We start from the raw sequence: 25,787 nt of genomic DNA, 5'->3' as shown, positions 1-25,787 counted from the left end.
CTGACTCTTCTCCACCGCGTTCTCTCATTGGCTGAGGAGAGGCCCGGCAGTGCAGAGAAGGAACGGGAGAGATCCCGCCCCGAGCACCGGCACGGGGACAACAGACCCAGCCTGGGCACAGGGAGGGAATTTATTACCAACCAAACCACGGCAGCACCAGGAGAAGGGGAAGAAATCCCTCCAGCACCTTCCCCCCGCCCAACGGGGATCACCCACAACAGGGTTATCCACCATGGAGAGACGGGGACATCCGAGTTTAGAGCAAAGCCAATTTTACTGAGTGTACCAGGTGTTTATACAGGGATTTACTTGTATGGTGCTTGTAGAGGGCTCTGTTTTTGGTAACAATTTCCCATTGGTTACATATTCCTTGTGACATCACATCACCTGGGAACATTTATCTTATCACAAAGTCTCACACCATGTTGCTTGGCCAGTCTTCTTGCCCAGGGAGACTTCAAATGTGTCTGTGTCTCCCACAGTTTCTGCTCAGTCAGGCCTCAGATGTCGGGCCCCTTTATCAGCTCCATTGCTTTACTCGGGGACACCAGGGCTCTGCCCAACGTGGGTCACTGGGGATCATCCAGCCCGGATCCTCCCATGGGGGATGGAGCTGCAGCAGCTCACCAAGCTCTTCCCTCACTCCAAGCTCTTCCCTCACTCCAAGCTCTTCCCTCACGTGGTGCACTCACAGGGCTTCCCTTAGTGGTGCCTCCGTTGGTGCTGGGTCAAGTGAGAACTCCTGGAGAAGCCCTTCCCACACTTCCCACACTCGTAGGGCCTCTCCCCAGTGTGGATGCGCCGGTGCACAGTGAGGTGGGAGTTGTATTTGAAGCCCTTCCCGCAGTCAGGGCAGCGGAAGGGCCTCTCCTCTGTGTGAATCCGCTCATGAAGGAGGAGATTGGAGCTGGTATGAAACCTCTTCCCACACTGGGGACACTCGTAAGGCCTCTCCCCAGTGTGGATGCGCTGGTGTCTTCTCAGGGCACAGCTACGCCCATAGCTCTTCCCACATTCCAAGCACTCATAGGGCCGTTCCCCAGTGTGGATCACCTGGTGCTGGATCAGGCCAGACATGTGTCTGAAGCACTTCCCACACTTCCCACACTTCCCACACTTGTAGGGCCTCTCCCCGGTGTGGATGCGCAGGTGCATGGTGAGGCTGGAGTTGTGCTTGAAGCCCTTCCCGCAGTCGGGGCAGCGGAAGGGCCTCTCCTCTGTGTGAATCCGCTCATGACTGAGGAGATTGGAGCTGGTCTGAAACCTCTTCCCACACTCTCCACACTCATAGGGCCTCTCCCCAGTGTGGATCCTCTGGTGCCGGATCAGGTGGTACCTCTGGCTGAAACCCTTCCCACATTCCAAGCACTTGTGGGGCTTCTCCCTGCCATGAGGCTTCTCCACCAGCTCCGAGCTCCGCCTGGATCTCCGCCCGCCTTCCTGGCTCAGTGGGGCTCTTTCCTCCCCGCAGCTCCCTGGGCTGGGTTTGCAGCTCCTCCTCCTGCAGCATATCCGGGACTTTTCCTCCTCCATCCAGGCAAACTCTGGGTATGACAAATCCTGGTTTGGGGAAAAAACAACAGAAGAGCACCTTGGACTGGAGGTTCCACCTTGCCCAAGTTCACCTCAAGAAGTCATTGGGAATCCTGTTTCTGTAAGAACCTCCAAAACACCAAGATTCAGCCCAAAAATACCACAAACTTCCAAGACACAAATCAAAAACTCCCTAAACATCACAACTCAGGAAAAACCTCCTCCAGAATATAAATATTCAGCTGCCACATAAAACCAAAGCACCAGCATTTAGCCCAAGAAAGCTCAGAAACACCAAGATTCACCCCGTGAAAATCATGGATCCCCCTCCACAATCACCTGCTGCATGTGGAGGGAGCAGCACTCCTGGGCTGGGGGGAGGCTGCAGACACAGGGAGGGGTGGAACCTTCTGCTGCTTCCTCTTTCTGCTCCTCCTCCTCCTCCTCTTGTGTCTCTACTCTTCCTCACACCCCTCTTCCTCCTGCTATTCCTCCTTCTCCTGCACAATCCCACCCTCTCCTGCCACGTGCATCGTTTGACCATTCTGTTCCTCAAGCCTGCTCCTCCTTCCCTTCTCCTCCTGCCCCCAGGCCCAGCACCCACTGCCGGCTCCCTCTTCCCCCCACACCCACAGCATCCCAGCAGAGGGCAGGGATGGAGCTGGGGCAGGTCGGGCTGGGGCAGCGCTGGGCTCTCGGCCGCTCCCGCCCGCACTCGGTCCCCACTGCAGCCGCTCCCGCCAGGACAGCGCGGGGGGGCCCGGCCTTGGCGCTGCCCCACTCCCACCTCCCCAAATTCCCCTCGCGGGGGCCATGGGGCCGAGGGGGGGCGCAGGTGGGGTCCAGGTGGGGAACGCGGGGAGCTGCGAGTCTGCCTGGCAACTGGTGAGTCATCAGCGCCGCGGGCTCTGATTGGCTGAGCTCGGCCTGAGCGCTGGGGCTGCAGCACAGAGGGGACACCCTGCTCCAGGGGGGATGTCCCACAAACGGGGGACCCATGAAAGGAACAACAGGAAAGTGTCTTTACAAACAGATGCTGTGAGTCTGCTCGGAGATAGGGCCAGGGACCTGTATATAAGGAAGTGACAGCAGACACAATCTGTCTCAGAAAATGTTATTAACTGATGACACAGACTGCTCCTCAGCCAAAGTCCTGCTCAGAAGTTCCAGAAAAAAAACAAAGACTTAACAGAGCCATGAATATCATTTGCTATATAAAAACAGGAAGCATATTATGGGAGTATGTAGTAGGTGGATTGGGAAGTCTGTACCTCTCAAGTACTTCAGTCAATGCGGAAAGGGAGAGGAAGATGTGGCCAGGAGAATTAGGATGAAAAGGAGGCTGTGTCCTCCAACACTGTCCGGGGCGGCGGGCAGGGAGTGCAGCTGAAGGTGCCTCACCCACTTTGGGTGATCAGCTCCCTTGGCTGGCGGTGGCACCGGGGATTGATTGGGGACCCGGGAGTGACCAGGAGACAGACGAGTGACACATCAGGGGGGTCTGTGAAGAGTCAGCAGGGAGAGAGCACTGAAAATCTCATCAGTGAGTGCCCTGGGATCCTCGGGGAGTGAACATGGCAGGGCACCCATGGAGGGGAGAAAAGGGAAAGCCAGGGAGGGGTCCCGGCCAAAGGGATGATGATCGCAAAATGTCTCTGAAGGGTCCCTTGCGAGAATGCTGAGGTAGTTTGCACATTCCCCCACAGATAATTAAGGACATGGACACCCAGGGAGGAAATAAGGGAAATTGAGAAGGCATTTGGAAAACAAGGGAATGGAGGGTGTTGGTGTGCTGGGAAGGGATCAGGTGAAGGGGAGTGTGCAGCAATATCATTACAGCAAGAGGCAGCAGGAGGAATCTATGTGGTAAGAAAAAGGATGACGGAAAAGAGGAGAAGGAGAAAAATACTCAGGATTGGGATGATTTTCAGCAGGGTCCTATTCTCGAAATTTGCCAGCTGATCCAGATCCTTTCCATCCCCGGTTTCCAGGAGAGGAAAAGCAGGAGGTCAGGATGCCAGGGGTTTCTCTGCGGTGGCAGCGGCAGCACCGGGCACAGAGGTGCGGCACCGGGAGCACGGGCTGGGGCCTGTGGGGAGCTGCGGGGCCGGGCCGGGGCTGTGGGGCAGCCGGGGCTCAGCGCCGGGCGCTGCCTGACCCCACCAGCCCCGGGCAGGGCCGGCAGTGGCCCCCGGCCCCCAGGAGGCTGCGGGACGCCCCGGCCGCTGCCCGGCCCCAGGGAGCTGCCGGCCCTGCCCGCCGGGGGGGCCGCCTTTGGACACTGCGGCAGGACAGGCACCGGCTCTGCCACACGGGCTGTGCAGGGACCCTGAGCACAAGGGGGAAAACAAAGGAACAGCTGGGAAATGCAGAGTGCACATGGAAGGATCAGGATTTGCTGTTAAGGATTTGCTTTGGGTCCCTGCAGAAAGGAAAGGTTTTGCAGAAAGCTCAGCAGCTCTCAGAGGATGAGCACCCACAGGCAGTGACCGGGGCTGCAGGAGTGGCACAAGAAGGCCCTGCAGCACTTGGGCACAAAGGCACAGCAGCTGAAGGCAAGAAGGGATGACCAAAAGGCCAAGCTGAAGGCAAAGGCCATGGCAGAGTTCCCACAGCCCCTGAGGGATCAACCCCAGGGCCCAAGGGGGCCCCAGCATCCAGGGCATGATGGGGTTGGCCACAAGCACCTGGCAGAGGCATTGCCCTCCTGGCCAGGGCAGAGCCCACCCAAACAGGCCCTGGGAAGGAGTCAGGGCTCCAGCTGCAGCCCACAAGGACACTGCAAGCACAGACAGCAGCACCCTCAGCAGGAGCAAGTCCAGCCCTGCATGGACATGGATTGTCAGGGCTCTCTGAGCTCCCATCCCACCGGGGACCCACCACACTGGAGCCCTGGAGAACATTCAGGCTGCGTCTGCATCCAGAGGAGGCCTCTCCTGATGGACACAGGGGCCTCTCCATCCACTCTGAATCTTACACCTAAGGGGGGAAAATTGTAAAGGAATGTTTTCATTATTAAGGGAATAAATGGGAAAGTTGAGCTGGTATCATTTGTTCAATCACTGTTAGGAGCTGTGGGGGTTAGGTTTGAAATAAACTAATTTCTTTTTCTTCCTACTCTGATTGTAATTGACTAGGAAGGAATTTGATGGTGGCATTGTAATATTGTAAAAGGTGATACAGATGCTATTGCTGCTGTACCTTTGTGTCAAATGTCTGGCAAGGCCTGTGCTGAAGGGAACCCAGAGGTGTGGGCAGCCCCAGGGAAAGAGGGAAAATTTGACGTGGAGCCTCTCCAAATTACTTGGAAGCAACCAGGACAAGTGGTGTCTAAAAGCAACACCCTGTTCCAGGGGAGGGAAGGAAGGGCTCACAGCCTGGTATGGAGTCCCTGCTAAAGGCAGGGCTCTTGGAGCCAGGGATGTCTCCCTACAGCACTCCTATCCTGCCAGTCAGGGAATCAGATGTCTCCAATGAGGAGGACAAGAACAAGTGGTAGACAAAGCCCCAGTGAAATGGCTGAATTTCCTGGCTAAAAATATCTTTTGAGTATTGGGAAAAAAAAAAAAAAAAACAAACGGCAAATGGTGGAGAAAAAGGTTAAATATTTGGGAAATTGTGGGACTGAAGATTCCTGGTGAATTGACCCAGAGAGGCACTGGGCAATCTCAGAAGTAACATTTCCCTGGACCAAAAAGGAGCTGAGACAATTTTGAGGATAAATAGGGAATTACACAGCCTGGATTGAGGATTCTCTGTTCCAGCCAGAACACTGTAGGACTTTTTAACCCCAGACAGCCTCCATGCTGTGGTATGGACAGGAGAAAGAGAGCAAAACTTGAGAAAATGAACAACCAAAAATACTGATGCCTCAGCTCTGTCTCTTCCAGACTCAGAAAAGAAATTGGAATTGTAGGGGAATGTTAAACAGGGCCATGCCAAAGGAATTCTTGGGCCAAAATGTTTCACCCAGTGGCCAGAGTGGCCTCATTGCCTGCAGAATTGTGCAGCCACAGCTTCAGCGGGAACCAAGGCCCAAAACCTGATGACAACAGGATCTCCAACTGTTCCAGTCTGCCATAAAGTTCAAGCTTTGATAAGCAAAAGAGCCTCGCAATGGATGAGCAGTGCTCGGTTATTACAGTGTGAAACTTGTTCAGTGGCACAGGAGGATTCAGAACTGAGCACAGGGGAAGGGTTTAACCCAGCCTCCTGTTTGAACAGCCCACAGAGGGGCTGGGAAGAAACCCAGCACTGCATTCAAGTGACACAGCTCCAGACCCAGCCTGGGGGAGATTCAGGAGACATTGCCTGGCCTGAGGCAGAAAATGTCTTTGTGGATGGCTCTTCAAGGGCAGCAGAAGGGAAAAGAGTTCCACGACACGCTGTTATTGAGGAAAGGGAATCAGACAAAGCGCAGGTTACCCCCATGGTCAGCTCAACCAGCACAGCTGTGTGTGCTTGTAAGAGCCTGGCACTGAAATGCCCTGAGCAGGAAGGCTTCAATAGCTTCTGGTGACACCATCTCACCTAACAGGGGGGCAAAAGCAATTCTTACTGCTCAGCAACCACTGGATCACTTCCTAAGGCATTTCTAAAAGACATAATTCCAATAAAAGGGATTGTGGAAGCCATAGACTCAGAGAGCAGAACTAATTTTGCAGGAGAGTTCCTCCAGGGGGTTATGGCAGCTTTAGGAATATAAATGGGACCTCCAGAACCCCCGGCACCCCCAGAGCTCAGGCTGGGTACAAAGAATGAATGGGGATAAAAAGAAACACCTTTAGAAGCTGGGGATTAGATAGTAATAGTTTCAGCAAGTTTTAGAATGGATTTTCTCAGTGAAGATGGAGTCTCCAGCACCCTAACTTTTGGCTATTTATGGAGAAGGCACTGCACATAACAGCTGAGGCTTCCAAAGTGGCTCAAAGTGAAGATGTCTGTTTAGAATGGTGAAGGACATAGGTACAATTCACTAGTAGCTTTCAAATACCTGCTCTAAAGCTGGAGTTACTCAAAGAAGAGAGAACTACTTCAACACTTGTAAAGAAGCACCATTTTTTCCAAATCTAATTTTCACATGTAGCTGAATTTTTCAAGAATTGTGTTTTTTATCATACTATGAGTGCAAAACAATCTATTAGAAGTGTTTAAAAACAGATTATTAACAGGAAAAAGTGATCAAAAGATCTATTTCCTCTTGTATTAACATTTGAAATATGACTGAAGAAGGGATCAACTCTGCAGTCCCCTGAACCAAACTCACAACTTCTTTAACAGCATGCTCAAAGTTTTCTATACTTCAAGCTTTTCTAGAAAATTCACTTTCTTAATTTCTGCTGTTTCTGTAGCCCCAGACCCTGTATAGTTTATACCAGCTGCATTCTACAGAAGGGATACCCAACTGAGGATACAAATTGCCTGCTGAATGGCCTTCTCTGACTCCATGCTGTTACTTTTGACCTCAGATGGCACAGAAAATGCTCTCCAGTTGACTTGCTTCCAAATGCCAAAAAACCCCAAACTTTTAAACATAAAACAGAAGGAAAGCTTAATTATTTGAGTTAAAATAGCACTGCAAAACAGTTATTCGCAAATATAGCAATAAAAGTATTATAAAAGATGTGCCTCCTGATACATAAAGATATCCTGAAGAATGATTTTGTATTGTTTATATACATTCAAAATTAGTTTTCATCTTTTTTACTGAAAACTGCGTTTTCATAGACAAACAGAATTTTTTCCTATAACTGGATATCTGCCTGTCAGACATAAATGTTTCTGTCAAATTCACCATTCTGCCATGGATATCAGAAGACATCTTGGAGTGACATGGACAGGGTTTTGCTTCCTTTATTAATGTTTCCATTCTTTGGTTCTCACGTGACCTGTGTCATTTCTTTATTTAAATTCAGAAGCTCTTGCCAGAATACTCTTTCAACTTTGTTTGTAGTCGCAATGCAAGAGGTCTGCAACTCTTGCTTTAATTTGGGACAGGATTTATTTCTTCTTGTAACTGAAGACTAATGGCAGACATCACCTTCCTCATTTCTCCTGAAGTAATGCCTCAATTCTCTGTCTGGGTTAGCTGGCTAAATTATTTCCTTTCTAAATAGTCAGGTTCTGCTGTGTATAGAGAACTGTGACTTTCAGTGCTTAATATAAGCAAGCACTGAGAGGAGGGATGTACTGAGAAGACGATTTTCTGCGAGATACATATAATACCCTTTCTGCTCCATGTGTTCCTGCTGCAGCCTCAGTTGTAGCTGCAGGTCCAGATTTTGATAAGGATTTAAAAAATGTTGGGCACCACTTAGGGTCGATTAGACTAGCAATGTCCAGAGGTTTAGAAATTGCATCCTGTAGAAAAGGAGTTTTTCCTCAAAAGCCTGTAAAATGTACAGGGTCACAAAGACCAGAAACCTGATCTTTCCCTTATGTCAAAATGGCTCCTAGCTAAATTTCTGGGACCCTCTATGCTAAAATAAGAGAGGTTTGTCAAAGTAAAGCTAATAGTGGCAAAATTCCTTAGCCCAACAAATCAATCGAAATGTCAAGTAAAAATTAAGGATCAGAAAGGAGAGAAAGAAAATAAGAGGTAAAAATAGTCTAACAGAGGCTCCTGACTTAATCATATCAACAGCTGAAGTTAAAAGGTTAGCAGAGGTTGATCTGACTGTTAATGTTTTCTCATCATCTTGTTTATGAGAAAGAAGAAGGGAAGAAGCCTTCCATCCCTGGTATCAGGTTAAGTTCCTCTGCTTGAGTGGAACAACTCAGTACTCCAAATATAAAAGCTCCAAAGAAGCTCACACAAGGATGTTTGTCTCGAACTGTAATTGGAGTAGATCCATTTGTTTGTGTAATTGCCACCATGGTGGAAATCTGTGCTTCTCTATTTGTGCAACTGCAAATATTTTCTAGGAATGAACCATCTGAATTTTAATATCCCATAGATTCAGTGCAATACAGCATATTACAATATCTTGACCTTTTCAGTGTTCCATAAATTGATTGTCTGGTTGTTCCTGTCCCCCCTCGTTTACAGGCCTGGAAACCTTAGAAGAAGAGGTAACATGGCTATCTCTGAGTCGTATCTTTTATATTTATCAGCATTTCCAGAATCACACTTCTAGTGTCTTGAAGGCTTGACAGAAGTTACATACTGTGTGCCTGAGGTGCAGTAGCATATAAAATCATGCCAGAAAATGCAGAGATAAGTGCCACAGGCGGGCTTCACCACAGGTGGTCCTGTTGAAGGTCACATTGGTTGACCAGCATTGTTATAAAATTGTGATCTCTCCAGTGAGTTATTCTGACAGCCAGATAAACCTCCAGCTAAATAAATATCATGGGCAACCTTCAACCAACCAAATGTAACTGTTTAATTAATGTGCTTTTCCTAAGTAAATTAAAAAGCAGAGGGAAAAGGCTTCTGGTCTTTGAAGGATGCATAAAGCAGAAAATGAAAGATCTGAATATGAAAGGGAGAGAATCCTCTTAAAGCTGAGGATACAGTGGTAAGAAAAATTATTATTCATTTGCAGACATCACCTCAAACTGATGGACTAGTGAAAAGAAGATACAAATTTTAATAACTGCAAATGTTGGAGTAAGATGCAGAGAAAGAGCAATTGCCACTTTTTCATTGCTTGTCTTCCATCAAAGAAGGGAGAGGGGAAATTCACATTTGGTAGTGTTTATTACAATTATTATGCCCTCAAAAAAAAAAGAAAAAAAAAAAAAAGCCGCCAACCCCAAAATTATAGAACAAAACAGAAATGCTCTGAGGTGGCTCAAATTCTTCCTCTGAGACTAAATGCAGATATTTTTTCTCAAGATGCTTTTTCACTTCCAGATGTGCCTTCAGGTCCAACATGTGCCTTGAGGTAAATTCCTCTGCCTAGTGAGTGTGCAGCTGAAGAGGCTATTACTGTTTTGGTAGCTTCCTACAAGCATAGCTCAAGCCATCTCATCTGCCCCTTCCAGCAGCAGCAGAAAGAGGTGTTGAGGTGTTTTGTCTCAAGCGCTGAACAGAACAGGATGCAGATGACATGCATCACCTTTTGAAGTCTCACATCCAGTCTGGGGTAGGGGGAGTGCCGTGTGGCTGTGAGACAAACTACATAAGAGAGCCTGAAACGCAAAAAGACTTCAGTTCCTTTCTTCTCTGCATCGGGGCCATGATGAGTTCCATGACCGGGCTGGAACGGCGGGCGGGGCTGGCCTGTGATGCGCTCTGGGCTCTGTGACAGCACAGGGGCCGTGTCACAATGGGGGCAACTATAAAAGGCCCCAGGCCGGTGTCACTGCCCCAGTAGAGCCTCAGCAAGCGGTGAGTACACAGCAGAAGGGAGAGGGGGCTGGAGGAGGGCTGGGACAGGAGCGCCGGTCCCCAGGGCTGCCCCGTCTCCAGGGCCCAGCGCCGGGCGCAGCGCCTTGCTGAGGGCGCGGGGCGCGCGGGGCAGCGGTGCAGCCTTGCCAGCTGCCGGGGGCCCTTTCCTTCCTGCCACCACATCCCTGCCACTCCTGCCCCTCACTGCCTCCATTCCGGCCCCACTGAGCCCCTCCTGTGTGTCCTCCTGCAGACCATGGCTTTACTGTCACTGCTGTTTGTGCTTGTGCAAAGCCTGATCCAGTACCCCCAGCCAGCTGGGTATGGGCTGGATGAGGCCACGCACCAGAGAACGTGGGAGCGTCAGGAGCTGCTGGACCGTGAGATGGCCCGGCTGATGCAGGAGCTGGAGCAGGGGCCCCTGCAGCAGCAGGATGAGGGCTGGGGAGCCATGCTCTTTGGTGCCCTGCAGCAGTGGCCATTCTGGGTTCTTGCTGGCATCCTGCTCCTCTTGGGCCTGTGGCTGGGCTGCAGGAGAAGGAGCTGTGAGGCCAGCAGCATCAGCAAGGACCAGAGCTCCCGCAAGACCTTGGGAGATGAGAGAATAACTGAACAGGAAGAAGACACCGCTGATCCAGAGGAAGGTGAAGAAGACAGAGATATGACTCTGGAGGCAGAAAACAGTGGCACTGAAGATGACAGAGAAGGCAGTCCTGTGGCTGCAGATGATGGCAACAAGGATGATGCCACTGAAGACAATTATGATGTGAAGATGAAGGAGGACAGCGATGTCAACAGTGGCAATTATGATGTGAAGGAAGACAGCGATGTCGACAATGGCTATCACTTAAAGAAAGAAGGACAGAGTGATGGGGATATGCCAGGAGACACTACCACTGAAGGAAATGAAGAAGAACCTGGCAATGTTGCTGGAAATAAAGAAGATCTAGAGAAGCAAATGAAGAAAAAACCAAGGATGTACAGGTGGACCAAGACAAGGACACTGGAAAGGAAGAAGGAGAAGGAAATGAAGAAAAAAACAATAGTGTTACTATAAAGGCAGGCAAAAACACTGATGTAAATGAAGGTGAAGACAATGTAGATGGAACAGAAGAATACATGGATGTGAAGGTGCAGGAAAGCAGATGGGCCAATGACCCAAGAAGTAAAGACTGGACTGGGCAGGAAGATAGTAATCAATGTGGGAATGAAATTGCCCATAGTGGTTTTCCTGCACCTGAGGAAGTAAATAAGGATGTGATAGCAGAAGATGGCAATGATAGAAACAAGGATGAATAACAGGCTGATGTGAATGTGGAGGGAAACAAGAATAATGATAGACAAGAAGAGGAACAAGGTAATGTGGCTGCCAGTGAAAAAGGTGGCAGTGATGGTGGCAGGGAAGAAAATGCCAGTGGTGGAATTGAAAACAGAGAAGACACCCAAGATTCTGGGAATGAGAAGGACATCCTTTTAGTGGATGGCATAGAGTGGCCTGTGGAGGACCTGGAGAGAGGCTGCTCAGTGACAGCTGAGCTGATGGAGAGCTTCACGCATGTCTTTGTGGACAGCGTGAGCAATAGCTTTGATCCGGTGCCTCAAGTAGCCATTGGGGTGGGCAGTGCCTTTGAGGGCTGGAGCCCCCATGAGTGGGATGGGGTGTACCGTGTGCTGGTCCCACTGAATCCCACCAGGGCACACTTTCCACCTAGAGCCAAGCAGTGCAGGGCAGACGGCAGCAAGGACCTTCAGCGTCCGTGTGGAGCTGGTGTGCACGTGTGAGAGCGAGCAGCTGGGCGAGAAGCTGTTGTGCCTCCTGCACCACTCGCAGGAGGAGCTGCGGCGGAAGCAGCAGCGCAGCCTCCTGGAGACACTCTGCACCGGCTCCTACCTGGATGTGGAGAAAACCTCCCACTGGTTCTTCCAGATGGTGAGATGCTCGTGGCTGCATGTGCCTCAGTCATACTCATCACACTTGGTGTTTCAGCCCTGCAGCCGGTCCTGCCAATTCCAGCTGAGCAGAGGCAAGAGGACCCTGTCGGTGGAGATGCTTTTTGGGGTGTGCCAAGGGGACTATGACATCTTTGTGGTCAACCAGCCCTTAGAGGCCCAGAAAGGCAACTCCGGTAAACTTGTGAGCAGTCAGCCCGCCAAGGCCAACATCCTCACAAGAACAGCATGGCCTGAGACATTCGCTGTGGCGGAGGCAAAATTCTTCCAGCACATTGCCAGGCAGATACCATGTAAGAGGTTGCACCTGAAATACCTGCAGCTCTTCACCTGCATGCTGAGCGGCACAGGTTTTTCCACCTCTAACTGGAAGACTCTGGTCATGCATGTGTTAAACATCTTACCACCGGTCTACTGGCGCAGGAAGGAATTTCCACTGCGGCTGTAGGACATCATGGCATACATGCAGCTCTGCCTGAAATGGAAACGCCTGGACCATTTTGTTCTAGGCAACGAGAAGCTTCCTGCAGAGATCAGCTTGCCACAAGCAATGCAAAAGGTTGAGCCACTCAACCTCTTTGAGTACCTGGCCCGAGATCCGGATGCCCACAGAAAGGCAATGGAGGCTTATGCTCAGCTGCACTTTCGCCTCTGGATGATGCTCTCCAACACTGAGAAGAATTCCCTGCACAAAGCTCTGATGGAGAAGTTCGCAGCTGATTGCTGTGACGTCGACTCTTTGTGATTGTTGTATTTGTCCGTGGCAATCCTGAAGCTGCTTTCCTGCTCCTGTGGAAGGCAGATGGTGCAGCACATGGTTTCGTTGTACAGACACTTCCATGAGTGGCCTTGCCCTTCACCTTCCATTTGCAACAGTGCTGTTGCCTAAGTCAAGGAGGCAGAAACTGGCTCCACCTGCACATCCTCGCAGAAGAACAGTGAAGCTGATTTCTTGGAATACCTCGAAGACAGCAACCTAGACAGATTAGCCCTTGGGGTGTACCCTCTCTCTCTAGCTGGGGATTGTTGGGTGCTGATTCTGGGGCCTGTGACTCTCACGGGTGCTGTATTAACCTTCCTCATCTCCTCCCTCATCTCCTCTTTAAACTCCTTAATCACGGCTGAGATATGAGCCTGCATTGGGCCATTAATCATACTCTCATAATTCCTAAGTTTGTTGGCAACAGAGCCCACTGTCTCTCAGTGAGCGTCAGCATTGATTGTTGCAATCAAAGTGGTGTATTGAGATGGCCCAAGATTTGCTAGACTCCACAGCATTTGTCCCGTACACCTGACCTTGTCGGGGTCATTATTGTGTCGTCCATCCCTCCCAAAGAGTACCTCCAATACTGCCACTTCCCTCAGCTGTTGGATCCCTTCCTCGAGGGTCTTCCAGCACATTCTATGATGGTGCTCTTGCATTCTCTCTCTGTGGACAAACCTCTGCCTGACACTCATTAAGAGCTGCTCCCAGAGAGAAAGGGACCCTGGTTCCCTTACAAAAAACTGATTTATACCCGAGTCCTGGGTCAAGGGTCCCAAGTTCCTTGCCTCACCACCATCCAGCTGCACGCCTGTACCCATAAGATCCCAAACCTGGAGTAACCAGGTAGTATAAGCCTCACGCCCTCGTTGCACAATGTCTTTATGCAGATTACGAAGACTTTCGTACGTCAGGGACTCGGTGATGATAGCAATCTCTGGCTCCCCTGTGGGTTGTGAGGTTCCTCCATTCCTGTCTCTATCTGCAGGGTGCTCTGCTTTCATCTTAGACTTCCTTGTTTCTACCGGGGCAACTGCTGCTGACCGTGACTGCCTTTGTGGTTCAGCTGGAACCTGGACAGTTGTAACATTAGTGGGTTCCACAGCTGTACTATTAGACTGTCCCTCCTCAAGGCAAAGGGCCGGTTTCTCACCAGCTGGGGAAATGCACTCCGTCAGCATCTCTCGTATCTCCTTAACCAGAACCCTCACCCAATCTGGGTGGTTCATTTCTGAGGTGGGCTGTGGGGCAGGGTCAGGCTCTGGAGCAGCAGCATCTCGAGTCTCTGGGGCAGTGTCAGGTTCTGCAGGAGCATACCTAGCCTCTGGTGTAGGTGTGAGGGTAGTCATCCAGGTTAATCTTCCCTTATCTCTGAGTGCTAAATATAACAGGCAGATCAGCAACACCACCCATTGTATGATATCATTAACACTTAGAGAGGATCTTAACCCTTTGAGAACTGGTGGAGCAGACCCAAAAAGATGGTTAAAAGGTTGGGAGAAAGTTTCCCCAGGTGCTATTTCCTTGCAGTAGGTACCGTTATTAAAGTAACCCCAAAAACATAAAGTTAGTGTGTGATAGTTATGAATCCATGTACCTGCCTTCCAGAGGAAATTAAAGATCCATGAATTCCTCACCCAATTAACCCAGAAGCCAAACTTGATAGACACAGTAGCCTTAGTTATAGGACCCATTTTTAGATAAGGGTCTGCAAATGGGAAAAGTATAGCTACGATCACATGCCACCCAAACCAAGGTAAACTAGACCACATGGTGATGCTTAAGATGTTTCTACACACAACAAAAAACAAATTACTTAAGAACTGTTAATCCTTTTTCCCTCTCAATGCCCTCGAGCCCCACATTGGGCGCCAAAATCTGTCTTGGTTTGACAAGACAGGAGTCTGTGAAGGAGGGCAAAAGCCTCCTGTGCAATGGAGAAGGTAAACCACCTCCCTCTGAATTACCAGGATCTTTAAATTAAAAGGCTCTCAGGCAAAGATATGGGAATGGGAGTAACAATTCTTTACTAGGAGAAAACTAGATAACAATTTAAAAAGGCAAATGCAATCGGTACAAACAAAACTAGTGATAAAGTCCACAACCTGAGGATTCGGGGTGTTGGTAGCAGTCCGGTTGAAATGATAGCTGCTCCTCTTGCAGTGGCTGATGAATTGCAGCTGAAGTGGTGATCTTTAGAAGGGTATAGTTTTCTCTGAAGATCTGGTGGCAGCTGGGCCGGTCGTCCTCTGCGCCGGGGCTGACTCCGAGCTCCGCCGCCGCCGCCTCACCGCGCTCCAGCCGCTTCTCTGGGAATCCCGCTGAAGGAGCTGCTTCTCTGGGAAATCCTGCAAAGAGAGAGCTGCTCTGTCCTCCAAAAGGTACCCCTTTATCCAATAAAAGAGTGCTTGGCTTCCCCCTCTGGGTGGAGCATCTCACAATGGGATGGTGTTACATTACCAGCCCTGCATTGAGTCAGTCAATGGCCCATTTACATACCATTACCTCTTCGGAGCAAACCATTGCTCTTGAGAGATAACAAACCTGCCCAACCTCCAACAGATGGCAAATAGAATACAAGCTTATCTTACAACCCAGAACAGGGGCATACATGAATGTATCCTTTTCCTCAGTTTCCCATTCCCAAGACCTTTCTAAAACCCTTCCTCCACACTACCATGCCAGCATGATAGCAACACCCCCCTCTGTCCCCTCTTCTTGCCCAGGGAGACTTAAACTGTGTCTGTGTCTCCCACAGTTTCTGCTCAGTCAGGCCTCAGATATCGGGCCCCTTTATCAACTCCATTGCTTTTCTCTCTGTTTTATTCCCCATACAGGGGCACCAGGGCTCTGCCCAACGGGGGTCACTGGGGATCATCCAGCCCGGATCCTCCCATGGGGGATGGAGCTGCAGCAGCACACCAAGCTCTTCCCTCACTCCAAGCTCTTCCCTCACGCGGGGTAATCAGAGGGCTTCCCTTAGTGGTGCATCCGTTGGTGCTGGGTCAAGTGAAAGCTCTGTGAGAAGCTCTTCCCACACTTCCCACACTCGTAGGGCCTCTCCCCAGTGTGAATGCGCCGGTGCCTGATGCAGCTGGAGTTGCACTTGAAGCCCTTCCCACAGTTGGGGCAGCGGAAGGGCTTCTCCTCTGTGTGAATCCGCTCATGTAGAAGGACACTGTAGCTGGTCCGAAACCTCTTCCCACACTGGGGACATGCGTAGGGCCTCTCCCCAGTGTGGAAGCTTTGGTGTATTCTCAGGGCAGAGCTCCACCCAAAGCTCTTCCCACATTCCAAGCACTCATAGGGCCGTTCTCCAGTGTGGATCACCTGGTGCTTGATCAGACTAGACCTGTGTCTGAAGCCCTTCCCACACTTCCCACACTCGTAGGGCCTCTCCCCGGTGTGGATGCTCCGGTGCACAATGAGGCTGCAGTTGCGGTTGAAGCCCATCCCACAGTTGGGACAGCGGTAGGGCCTCTCCTCTGTGTGAATCCGCTCATGACTGAGGACATCAGAGCTGGTCCGAAACCTCTTCCCACATTTCCCACACTTGAAGGGCCGTTCCCCAGTGTGGATCCTCAGGTGTCGGATCAGGTGGGAGCTCCGGCTGAAACCCTTCCCACATTCCAAGCACTCATAGGGCCGTTCCCCAGTGTGGATCCTGTGGTGACAGATCAGGCTGGAGCTCTGGCTGAAACCCTTCCCACATTCCAAGCACTTGTGGGGCTTCTCCCTGCCATGAGGCTTCTCCACCAGCTCTGAGCTCTGCCTGGATCTCCGCCTGCTTTCCTGGCTCAGGGGGCTCTTTCCTCCCTGCAGCAACCTGGGCTGGGTTTGCAGCTCCTCCTCCGGCAGCATCTCCAGGACTTTTCCTCCTCCTCCATCCAGCCACGCCCTGGCAATGAAAAATCCTGGTTTGAGGGAAAAACAAGAGGAGAGCACCTTGGACTGGAGGTTCCACCTTGCCCAAGTACATCTCAGGAAGTCATTGGGAATCTTGTGTCTGTAAGAACCTCCAAAACACCAAGATTCAGCCCAAAAATCCCACAAACTTCAAGACACAAATCAAAAACTCTCTGAAAACCACAACTCGGCAAAAACCTCCTTCAAAAGATAAAGATTCAGCTGCCACATAAAACCAAAGCACCAACATTTAGCCCAAGAAAGCTCCGAAACACCAAGATTCACCTTGTGAAAATCGTGGATCCCCCTCCACAGTCACCTGCTGCATGTGGGGGGACCACCGCTCCTGGGGCTGGGGGGAGGCTGCAGACACAGGGAGGGGTGGAACCTTCTGCTGCTTCCTCTTTCTGCTCCTCCTCCTCCTGTGTTTCTGCTCTTCCTCACACTCTTCTTCCTCCTGCTATTCCTCCTTCTCCTGCACAATCCCACCCTCTCCTGCCACGTGCATCGTTTGACCATTCTGTTCCTCAAGCCTGCTCCTCCTTCCCTTCTCCTCCTGCCCCCAGGCCCAGCACCCACTGCCGGCTCCCTCTTCCCCCCACACCCACAGCATCCCAGCGCAGGGCAGGGATGGAGCTGGGGCAGGTCGGGCTGGGGCAGCGCTGGGCTCTCGGCCGCTCCTGCCCGCACTCGGTCCCCACTGCAGCCGCTCCCGCCAGGACAGCGCGGGGGGGCCCGGCCTTGGCGCTGCCCCACTCCCACCTCCCCAAATTCCCCTCGCGGGGGCCATGGGGCCGAGGGGGGGGCACAGGTGGGGTCCAGGTGGGGAATGCTGAGATAATTTTAAGAGTGGGTCCCCAAGAAGAAGAATTGGAATTTGTGGTAGACACAGGGGCAGAAACCTTTCTCTTAAATATTCCAAAAGGTTATAGTGTAAGCAAAGATACTGTAAAAGTAAGAGGAGCAAAAGGAGAGAGTTTCACCGTACCCGTTATTAAAAATTTGGTAATAGAGGGAGAAACTAAATTTTGGATGAGGGATGTTTTCTTGGTCCCAGGGGCAGGTAGCAATTTATTGGGACAAGATTTACAAGTGAAATTAGGAATAGGGGTTGTTCCAGAAGATGGGAAGATGACAGCTAGACTATTAAAACTAGGCCAGGAGGATGGAAGAAGAATTAATAAGGAAGTTTGGGCAGGGGAGGGAAATAGGGGAAGATTAAATATTGACCCCATAAAGATTACAACTGAGGAAAAAAAAATTGTCCTATACATGTACGGCAGTATCCTGTATCTTTAGAAGGACGGGAATGTTTAAAGCCAGTAATAGAAGGACTAATAAAGGATGGGACATTAGAACCTTGTATGTCTCCCCATAATACCCCAATACTCCCAGTAAAGAAGCCTGATGGGAGCTATAGACTGGTACAAGCCTTCAGGGAGTTTAACAAAGGAACTCAGACCCGCTATCCAGTGGTACCAAATCCTTATACTCTTTTAAGTAAAGTTCCTCCCCAGCATCAGTGGTTTAGTGTAGTGGACCTTAAAGATGCCTTTTGGGCTTGCCCATTAGCCCAGGAGAGCAAGTTATCTTTGCTTTTGAATGGGAGGACCCACTAACTGGAGAAAACGGCAATTAAGATGGACAAAACTACCACAGGGGCTTACAGAATCCCCAAACTTATTTGGACAAGCTTTAGAAACAATACTACAAATTTCCCCATTCCCCCTGAAATACAAATTATCCAATATGTGGATAATCGTTTACTTTCTGGGGAAGCTGAAGCTGAAGTTAGAGAGGCTACTATAAAGCTTTTGAATTTTCTTGGGGAAAAAGAATTAAGGGTATCAAAAGGGAAGCTGCAATTTGTAGAATCAGAAGTAAAATATCTTGGACACTTGCTTAGTAAGGGTAGTTGGAAGCTCAACCCAGACTGAAACACAGGGATTCTATCCCTTCCCCCTCCCTCTTCAAAGGGGGAAATCAGAAAGATACTCAGATTATTGGGATATTATAGATTGTGGATTGAAGGATATACACAGGCAGTAAAATTTTTGAATAAAAAAAATTGACAGAGGGAGATGATATAAAATGGATCAAAAAGGATAATGAAAAACTAAGAAAAAAGAAGTTAAAATTAGCCCCAATATCAACTTTAAGCTTACCTTTACTAGCAAAACCCTTTCATCTGTATGTAAATGAAGAAAAGGGGGTAGCTCAAAATAGGGTTTTGTTTCAAGAGTGGGGAGTAGTAAAGAGACCTGTGGCTTATTTATCAAAGATGTGGGATCCAGTAAATCAAGTCTGGCCAATGTGTATTCAAGCTATAGCAGCTACTGCAATCCTAGTACAGGAAAGTCATAAACTGACTTCTAGAGGTAAATTAATTGTGTGCACACCTCATGCAGTACTAAATTTCTTCCAATTTGCATTGTGATTTTTATCTTGAAATACATAACTTACTGTACTCTAGGATTGAAAAACTAGTTTACAGCTGTGACATAGCAAAACCTGCTATTAATTTGAGTCAATGCAGGCTGTTCAATCAAGTGTTCTCAGTGTGTAAAGTTAAACTAAAGGTAACACCAGCTGCTTGGTAGGTCAATGAGAAATAATTTTCCTTCCAACCAGTCCTTTTTCATGTACCCAAATGTGTTTTGCTTTCTTAGTTTTTTTGTTTTGTTTGTTTGCTAGTTTTTCTGGAAGTGCTAACTACTTGCAGTGTATCTAGAACAGCAAATAAAATTGTGCATACAAAACACTTGTAAAAAAATAGGGCTCATTTTTTCCCACAATGGGAGGTGGCTACATATAGAAAAGGGAAACTACAAACCTAAATGAAGAAAAAGTTTCAGTATCTTCTAATGTAAACAATTTGTTACTTCCAGCATCACAGTGGGTGTGTGATACGCACATATGAAAAAGATGGTGAGGGAGATCTCTGTTTACTATAGTTTCCTATTTCTTGAATGAGTTAGAGAGCTATGAAGCAATTGTGATTCCTTGTGTGGATTACCCAGGCCTGCAGGGAGGGCTTGGCCATGGTTCCCTCTGTGCTGCAGGCAGCCCTGCAGCGTGGCAGCAGTGGCTTGCCTCTGGTGAGTTTGCAGGCAGGGTGCTCCAGCACTGCAGTGCTCAGGGGCAGTTTCCTACTTTGACACCAAAGCTTAAATTCAAGAGTGCCTCTTCCCATCCACTTATTGTTTGTACTGTAAGAACCTCTTCAGAGAGTGTCTCCTGGCAGTCAAAAAGAGAGTATTGCAGAGATAAATTCCTTACTTGCCGTCTCCCCCACTGTATCCACATTTTGTCTATTCCCTCTTCAAATTATAGATTTGTAAAACTCATGCTCTGTGTCCTCAGAAGCCCTTCCCAAATCAAACCTTGGCTTCTTTGCAAATTATATTGCACTAACAAGCATTGCCTTAAATTTTTTATTGCAGGCAAGATCACTTCAGAAGTAAGTTTTTGTTTACCTTGTTCCTACAACCCTTTCAAGCTTGTGAATGGAAAATTGTGACAGCAAAATAAGTCTTTAGTTTTAGCACTGTCAGCTGTGGGTAGCTGGTAGCCCTTGGTGGAGGGTGCCGTGAATTACAGGCCTGCAGAACACACATAACAAAAGTAATTAAATTTGTAAGGAAGTTGAAAAAGGAGGGAGAGGTGATTGGCAGACTCACCTCTCCAGGATGTAGGACTAATGTTAGAAAGTGGACTGATATTGGAATGTGGATGTTGAAATGTGAAAAGAGAAAAAGAGGGCGAAACAGAGAGAAAGGGAGAAGAGAGAAGAAGAGAGAAAAAGAGAGAGAAAGGGAAAGAGAGAGAAAGAGAAAGAGGGAGAGCGAAATACGCCCCAAAGTCCCCATACCGTCGCTATTTGTAAGTTCTCCCCCATTCCTGCTAGACAGAGTGACAACAAGGGGAGGGGAGTGAGGAAGTACAGTCAAAGGCAAAGCTGTGAAAAAGAGGGAGAGCTGGACCACCAATAGAGATAAGATCAAAGCAGAGATAGCTGACTCTCACAATGTGCTTTATTTTTTTAAACAAGACTTCTTTTTTTTCCTTCTGATTTTTGTTGTTAAGGAAAGGAGGCTTTTGTTCTGAAGAATGGGTCTGTAAGACTAAAACAGTTGGATGTTGCCTAAAAAGCAAAAAACCAAAAGATGTGATACATCTTCTGTTAAATTTGGGCTAGTCTTTTTTTATTTAACTAATTATAGCTCACAAGAAGAATTGGCCTCTGCAGCAATTAGCACAGCTGGATACAAGAAGAAGCAGCTACAGAAAAAAATTTTAGTTAAACCCAGAAAGTTTTGAAGAAAACTAATGGTGAAAGTTAATGCAGTATTGTTTTTCTTTTAACACTGTGTTATTAAGAAGTCCTTTCCAGGTACTACTAAAGCAGCAATCCCAACCATGGAAAAGAGGGTGAATTCATGCCAGCAAAATAAAAGAATTTGTGAAGAAACGTGAGGAATGGACTATCACATCTAAACCGGGTGATACCAAATTGACTTTCAACCAGGACTGGGTGGTAATGGTTTGGGAAGACCCACATGATCCAAGGCAGGTACAAAGAATAACACCTAACTGAGAAATAAGGCAAAGCTTGCATCACTGGTTCTAAGCCCTGCCTGAATAAACCCTGAGATGCCTCCGACACCTCCTTGGCAGAGGAACACTGCCACTTCAAACAGGAGGATCAGGAGTGTTTGAGTCAAAGAGTTCTTATAGTCTGGCCTTAGCCTGTGGCTTGTACAGGCAAGAAGGGAAATTGCCATTAATACTATGCTGTATACTTTATTTGATTCATCCCCATATTGGACATGGCAGCTGGGTTATAAGTGAATGTTTAAATTATGAGAATAATTGGCATTGTAGCTCACAAAATCTATGTTCTTGCGGCAAGAAGTATTGAGTACTGAATCAATCCCCTATACAGAAAGATCTTAAAAACTGAAGTAATAAATTGATTTTGTAGATGGGAATTATCAATGCCTGTGGACTGAGAGATACTTGAGGAATGGTGGAAAACCACAGTTAAAAGGTGTCAAAAACAATTTGCCTGGAAATGAGTAAAAAAGGAGTGACAAGGGAAACAGAGGGCAAGCCTGGATTGAGCACTGTACTCACCAGCGAGAAGATCACACCTACCTGCTGTGGGCAGCAACCCCACAGGCAGGGGAGGTGGGGGTATAAGCCATGCCAGACCTCTGTCATTCCTGTTTCTGTCTCTCATTTGTTGTCTTTTCCCTTCTGAGATAGCAGCAAGATCGTGTCACAAATGCTACAGAAAGTATCACATGGAAAGAAACCAAATGACACACATGGAAATAAACCATGACACACACCCACGTCAACAGCCACTGTTATAACCCATCCAAATTAAGTACCTGCAGGAAAAAGGGGGAAAATTATCACATTACAAAGAACTTAGGGAAAAGTAGTAATACTTGGGGCATGGAATGTCCAAAAGGAGAGAGATGGATTTGTTTTACATTTGATCTTAGAAATATAGTCCAAGATTCAGTAAAGAGACAGTAAAAAAAAGGTAAAATAAGCACAGCAGTCTAGCTCTGTGTTAACCCCAAATTATATCCTGAGTCATATTAAATTACTCCAAGCAGTTATAGAGAAGATAATAAAAAAAGCTGCTCAGGCATTGGAATTAATATTGAGTCTGCAAAGCCAAACATCACCTGCAATGCATTAAAATAGGTTGGCTTTACGCTATTTATTGGCTAAAGAATGGGGTGTACAGATTGTTGAAAATAGAGGGCAATGAGGATGTCATCCTGGAAAAAACAAAGAATATCAGAAAAAAATTATGACCCAGGAATCAGTCCAAAAATGGGATAATAATGTTAAAACCTAGCAGGTGGGGTAATGTATTGAGAATGGGATGGTGGAAGAAATTAGGATTCTTCCTTTTATGTGTTACAAGTGTTTTGATATTTCTTCTTTGTTTAATCCCATGTTTTATTTGATTACCAACAGAGTCCAAAGAATGCAAGAGGACAGGAAATGTTCTTTATAAATCATTTGGCTTGCGCAGTAAGAGGTGGGATTGTGAAAAATGCATATTTATGATTGGCTTTTCGCAAATGTTACAATGAATATTATATGTGTAATGTTAGAAAGTTATGCTGTATTAATTCCCTTACATATTGTGTTAAGTGTAGTTTTAGGTTACAACATTATGTTAAAATAGAGATTATGTATGTGGGGGGAGTTTTCTTTTTACGAATGAGATACTCACTTCGAAGAACATCTAAATCTTCCAAAGGAGAGGAATTTATGGCTTCTTATCAGGAGAAGCTAATTTCTTCAGGCCTTGCTCAGACTTAAAGACGCCAGGGGATTAAAGGGAACAGTTGACATACAACAGAGTTTCTTGTTTAGAACAGAATGTATGCATAACAATGAAGGATGTATGAATATGCAACAAGTGTCTTGGTTTAAGGGTGATTCCTTTGTTCACAAGTCATGCTTTTCTTGACTTAGTGTCCGAGAGCATCTGGACGTCTGTAATTTTTTGCTTTTTTTGTCTTGTAATTGTCCTAACTCTAATTGTATTCTTATTTTTATAACCACTTTATTATTATTAAACTTTTAAAATTTTAAAAACCAAGTGATTAGAGTTTTTCAAAATTTTCAAAACTAGATGAGATTTAAACGTGACCCTTTAACACATAAACAATAAATAGATTATTTGAAGGGGGAAAAAAAAAGCAGCAGGTTGTGGGGGGGGCACAAGTGAGGCTGCTGAAGGCTGCTGTGGAAGAGAAGCTGCATTCCAGGCACCCAGAAGGAGCTTCAGAAATCCAAATTAACACTGCCAGGGCAAAGTGGGGACAATGTACCTGGCTCTTCTTGCCTGGGGCAGGAATTGCTGATCCCCTCTGCCCCTCACCCCAAGCTCTGCCTGCTTGCACAGATGGAATCTGCACAGCTGAAGGCAGAGCCCATGCTGAGGATCTCTGACTCTGCAACAGAAATGGCTGAAGCTGCAAAGGGAAACAGCAAATGGAGAATGCTGGGAAAACTTCACTAAAATAAGGGGGGAGGATCATCCCTCTGCCCACTCCAACATCTGCTGTCACTGTCTGTGCTGTACAGGGTGTATCAGAGCACTGGGGGTTTTGCTATAACAAGTTCAGGGAAATCAGCTGGAATTCAAGTATATGATGAAGGAGTAAGAAAAAAAATGGTCAATTGATGCAGCCCCAGTTTGAGGGAGTGCCCAAACATGGGGAAAAGATGAACGGCCACCAGAACAGATCCTACAACACCATGGACCAGCCCCTGGGAACCAAAATGATTTTGTGAAAAATGCATGTTATATGGCTCTATGCAGATAGTTACTATATGTATTATGTTATATTGATAACTTGTGCTGCATTAACATTTTAATAGTATGGTAAACGTAGCTTTGTAGATAAAATGAAGCTTTAGTAGTTAAAAGAGAAAATATGCATGTGTGTGTGGGGGGGGGGGGGTTAAGGAATGAGAACACCTAAATTTGCTCAAGGAACACCTAAATTCTCCAGACAAGAGGAATTTATTGATTTCTTACTAGAAGAAGTTAATTTCTTCAGGCCATGCTCAGACTGGAGGATGCCATGGGGATTTAAAAAAACAGCTGACATACAACAGACAGAGTTTCTTGTTTTAAATAAAATGTATGCCTAACCATGAAGGATATATGAATATGCAACAGTGTATTTTTTTAGGGGTGATTCTTTTATTCACAAGGTATGCTTGTTATGGCTTAAGTGCCCAAGAGAGCATCCAGACATCTGTAAGTCTTTGCTTTTTAATGTCTTGCAATTGTCCTAACTCTAAATTTTTATTAGTCTAATTGTATTCCTACTTTTATAACCATTTTACTAGTATTAAACTTCTAACATTTTAAAAACCAAGTGACTGGCGTTTCTCACAAAATCAAATAAGGAGACAGAGAACCCATTTATCATTTCAATGGCATCATTAGATTATAAGCTGTCCTCCAAATAAGAACCAACCAGACAGCTCCAGCTCCAGACCTTCCTGCTGACCAAGCCACTGAAAGAGAAACAAAACATTTCACCAGGGGATGGGATCAGATTATCTCTTAGCAGAAAAAGCAGAGTTTGTGGAAAACTAAATTACTCCAACTGATGTTGGCAAAGAGTTGACCAAGGAAAAGTGGAGAAAAAGATAATAAAGGAAATAGGAGAGCAGTTTATGTATTGGTCCAAACATGGAAAGGATGGAAATGGGACACGGTTCCCTGGCTCGCCAGCAGACCAGGGGTTAAAGGAATGCTGCTTCTCCTCTTCTGTGCTGCAGCAACTCTCATCTTTTTACCATGCTCCACACCTTGGCAGTGCAGCTCATCCAGCAGCTGAGCCAGGGCATGCAGGTGGCAGCCAGGCCTCCTGATCCACAAACGCCTACAAAAGGACAGGGAATGAGGACACCGAGAATAATCCCAAAACCAAAGAGGACCCGAGAAGAACAAAACAGAGTCAAGGAGTGAATCTGCCTGGAAATAGGGCCAGGCACTTGTAGAGAAGGGGAGAAACCATCAGTTCCAATAAATGTTACAAATTGACCCAGAGAGCTGCTCAAAGTCCCGCTACATTCCCGAACTTCGAGGAGAAGCACAAAGACTTAACAGAGCCATGAATATCGGCTGTTCTACAAAAGGAGGGTGCACATTAACGAGGACAGGCTCCAGGCGCATCAGGAAGTCGGAACCTTCCAAGGAACTCAGCCGGTGGGCAAAGGCAGAGGGAGATGCGGCCGGGAAAATGAGGATAAAAAGGAGGCTGCGGACTACAAGCACGGCAGAGAGCGCACGGCAAATGCCCCACGGCCTCTGCCCCTGCTCGGCAATAAAGTCACTTTGACAGGACTCCTCGCTCTCCCCCGGGCACACGAACCTCTGGCGACGGGAATTTCCCCGCCCGCTCCCGGCCGCGGGGCAGCCCCTCTGTCCTACCCACAGCAGCCGGGCCGAGCCAGCGCTGCTCCGGCAGCGGCTCCTGCCCGGCCCCGGCGGGAAGGAGACCGCGGGCAGCCGCTCCCGCAGCGCCCTCGGCCCGGGGCCGGCACGGGCCGGACACGGCACCGGCGAGCCGCCGGAGCCCCCTGCCGCCCCCTCCGCCCGCAGCCAGCCCCGAGCCCCCGCAGAGCCCAGCGCGGCTCCCACCTGCGCCGGGGCCGCCTCCGAGCTCCGCCGCCGCCGCCTCACCGCGCTCCGGCCGCTGCCGCCGCTGCCGGGCCCGCACAGCCGCTCGGCCAATGGCGCCG

General features: G+C 48.1%; 1 protein-coding gene across 1 annotated transcript; it reads right to left on the bottom strand.

Annotated features, from left to right (window-relative positions):
- Positions 1 to 255: 255 nt before the first annotated feature.
- Positions 256 to 25,787, bottom strand: LOC144247713 (uncharacterized). The gene is made up of 4 exons (XM_085564758.1): positions 25,687 to 25,787; positions 14,687 to 14,929; positions 12,405 to 12,607; positions 256 to 1,560 (listed from the first exon to the last, which is right to left on the bottom strand). The coding sequence occupies exon 4, from the start codon at positions 1,531 to 1,533 to the stop codon at positions 703 to 705; it is 831 nt and encodes a 276-aa protein (XP_085420884.1). The 5' UTR covers positions 1,534 to 1,560; positions 12,405 to 12,607; positions 14,687 to 14,929; positions 25,687 to 25,787; the 3' UTR covers positions 256 to 702.

The sequence above is a fragment of the Lonchura striata genome, chromosome 34 (genome assembly GCF_050655825.1).
Source record: "Lonchura striata isolate lonStrDom1 chromosome 34, ASM5065582v1, whole genome shotgun sequence".
In the NCBI taxonomy this organism is placed as follows: Eukaryota; Metazoa; Chordata; class Aves; order Passeriformes; family Estrildidae; genus Lonchura; species Lonchura striata.
The sequence above is the reverse complement of the archived record's forward strand: the minus strand, read 5'-3'. Positions and strand labels throughout refer to the sequence as shown.

Excerpts from the sequence above, each read along its gene's own strand:
- LOC144247713 (XM_085564758.1), bottom strand. The coding sequence starts at position 1,533 with ATGGAGGAGGAAAAGTCCCGGATATGCTGCAGGAGGAGGAGCTGCAAA.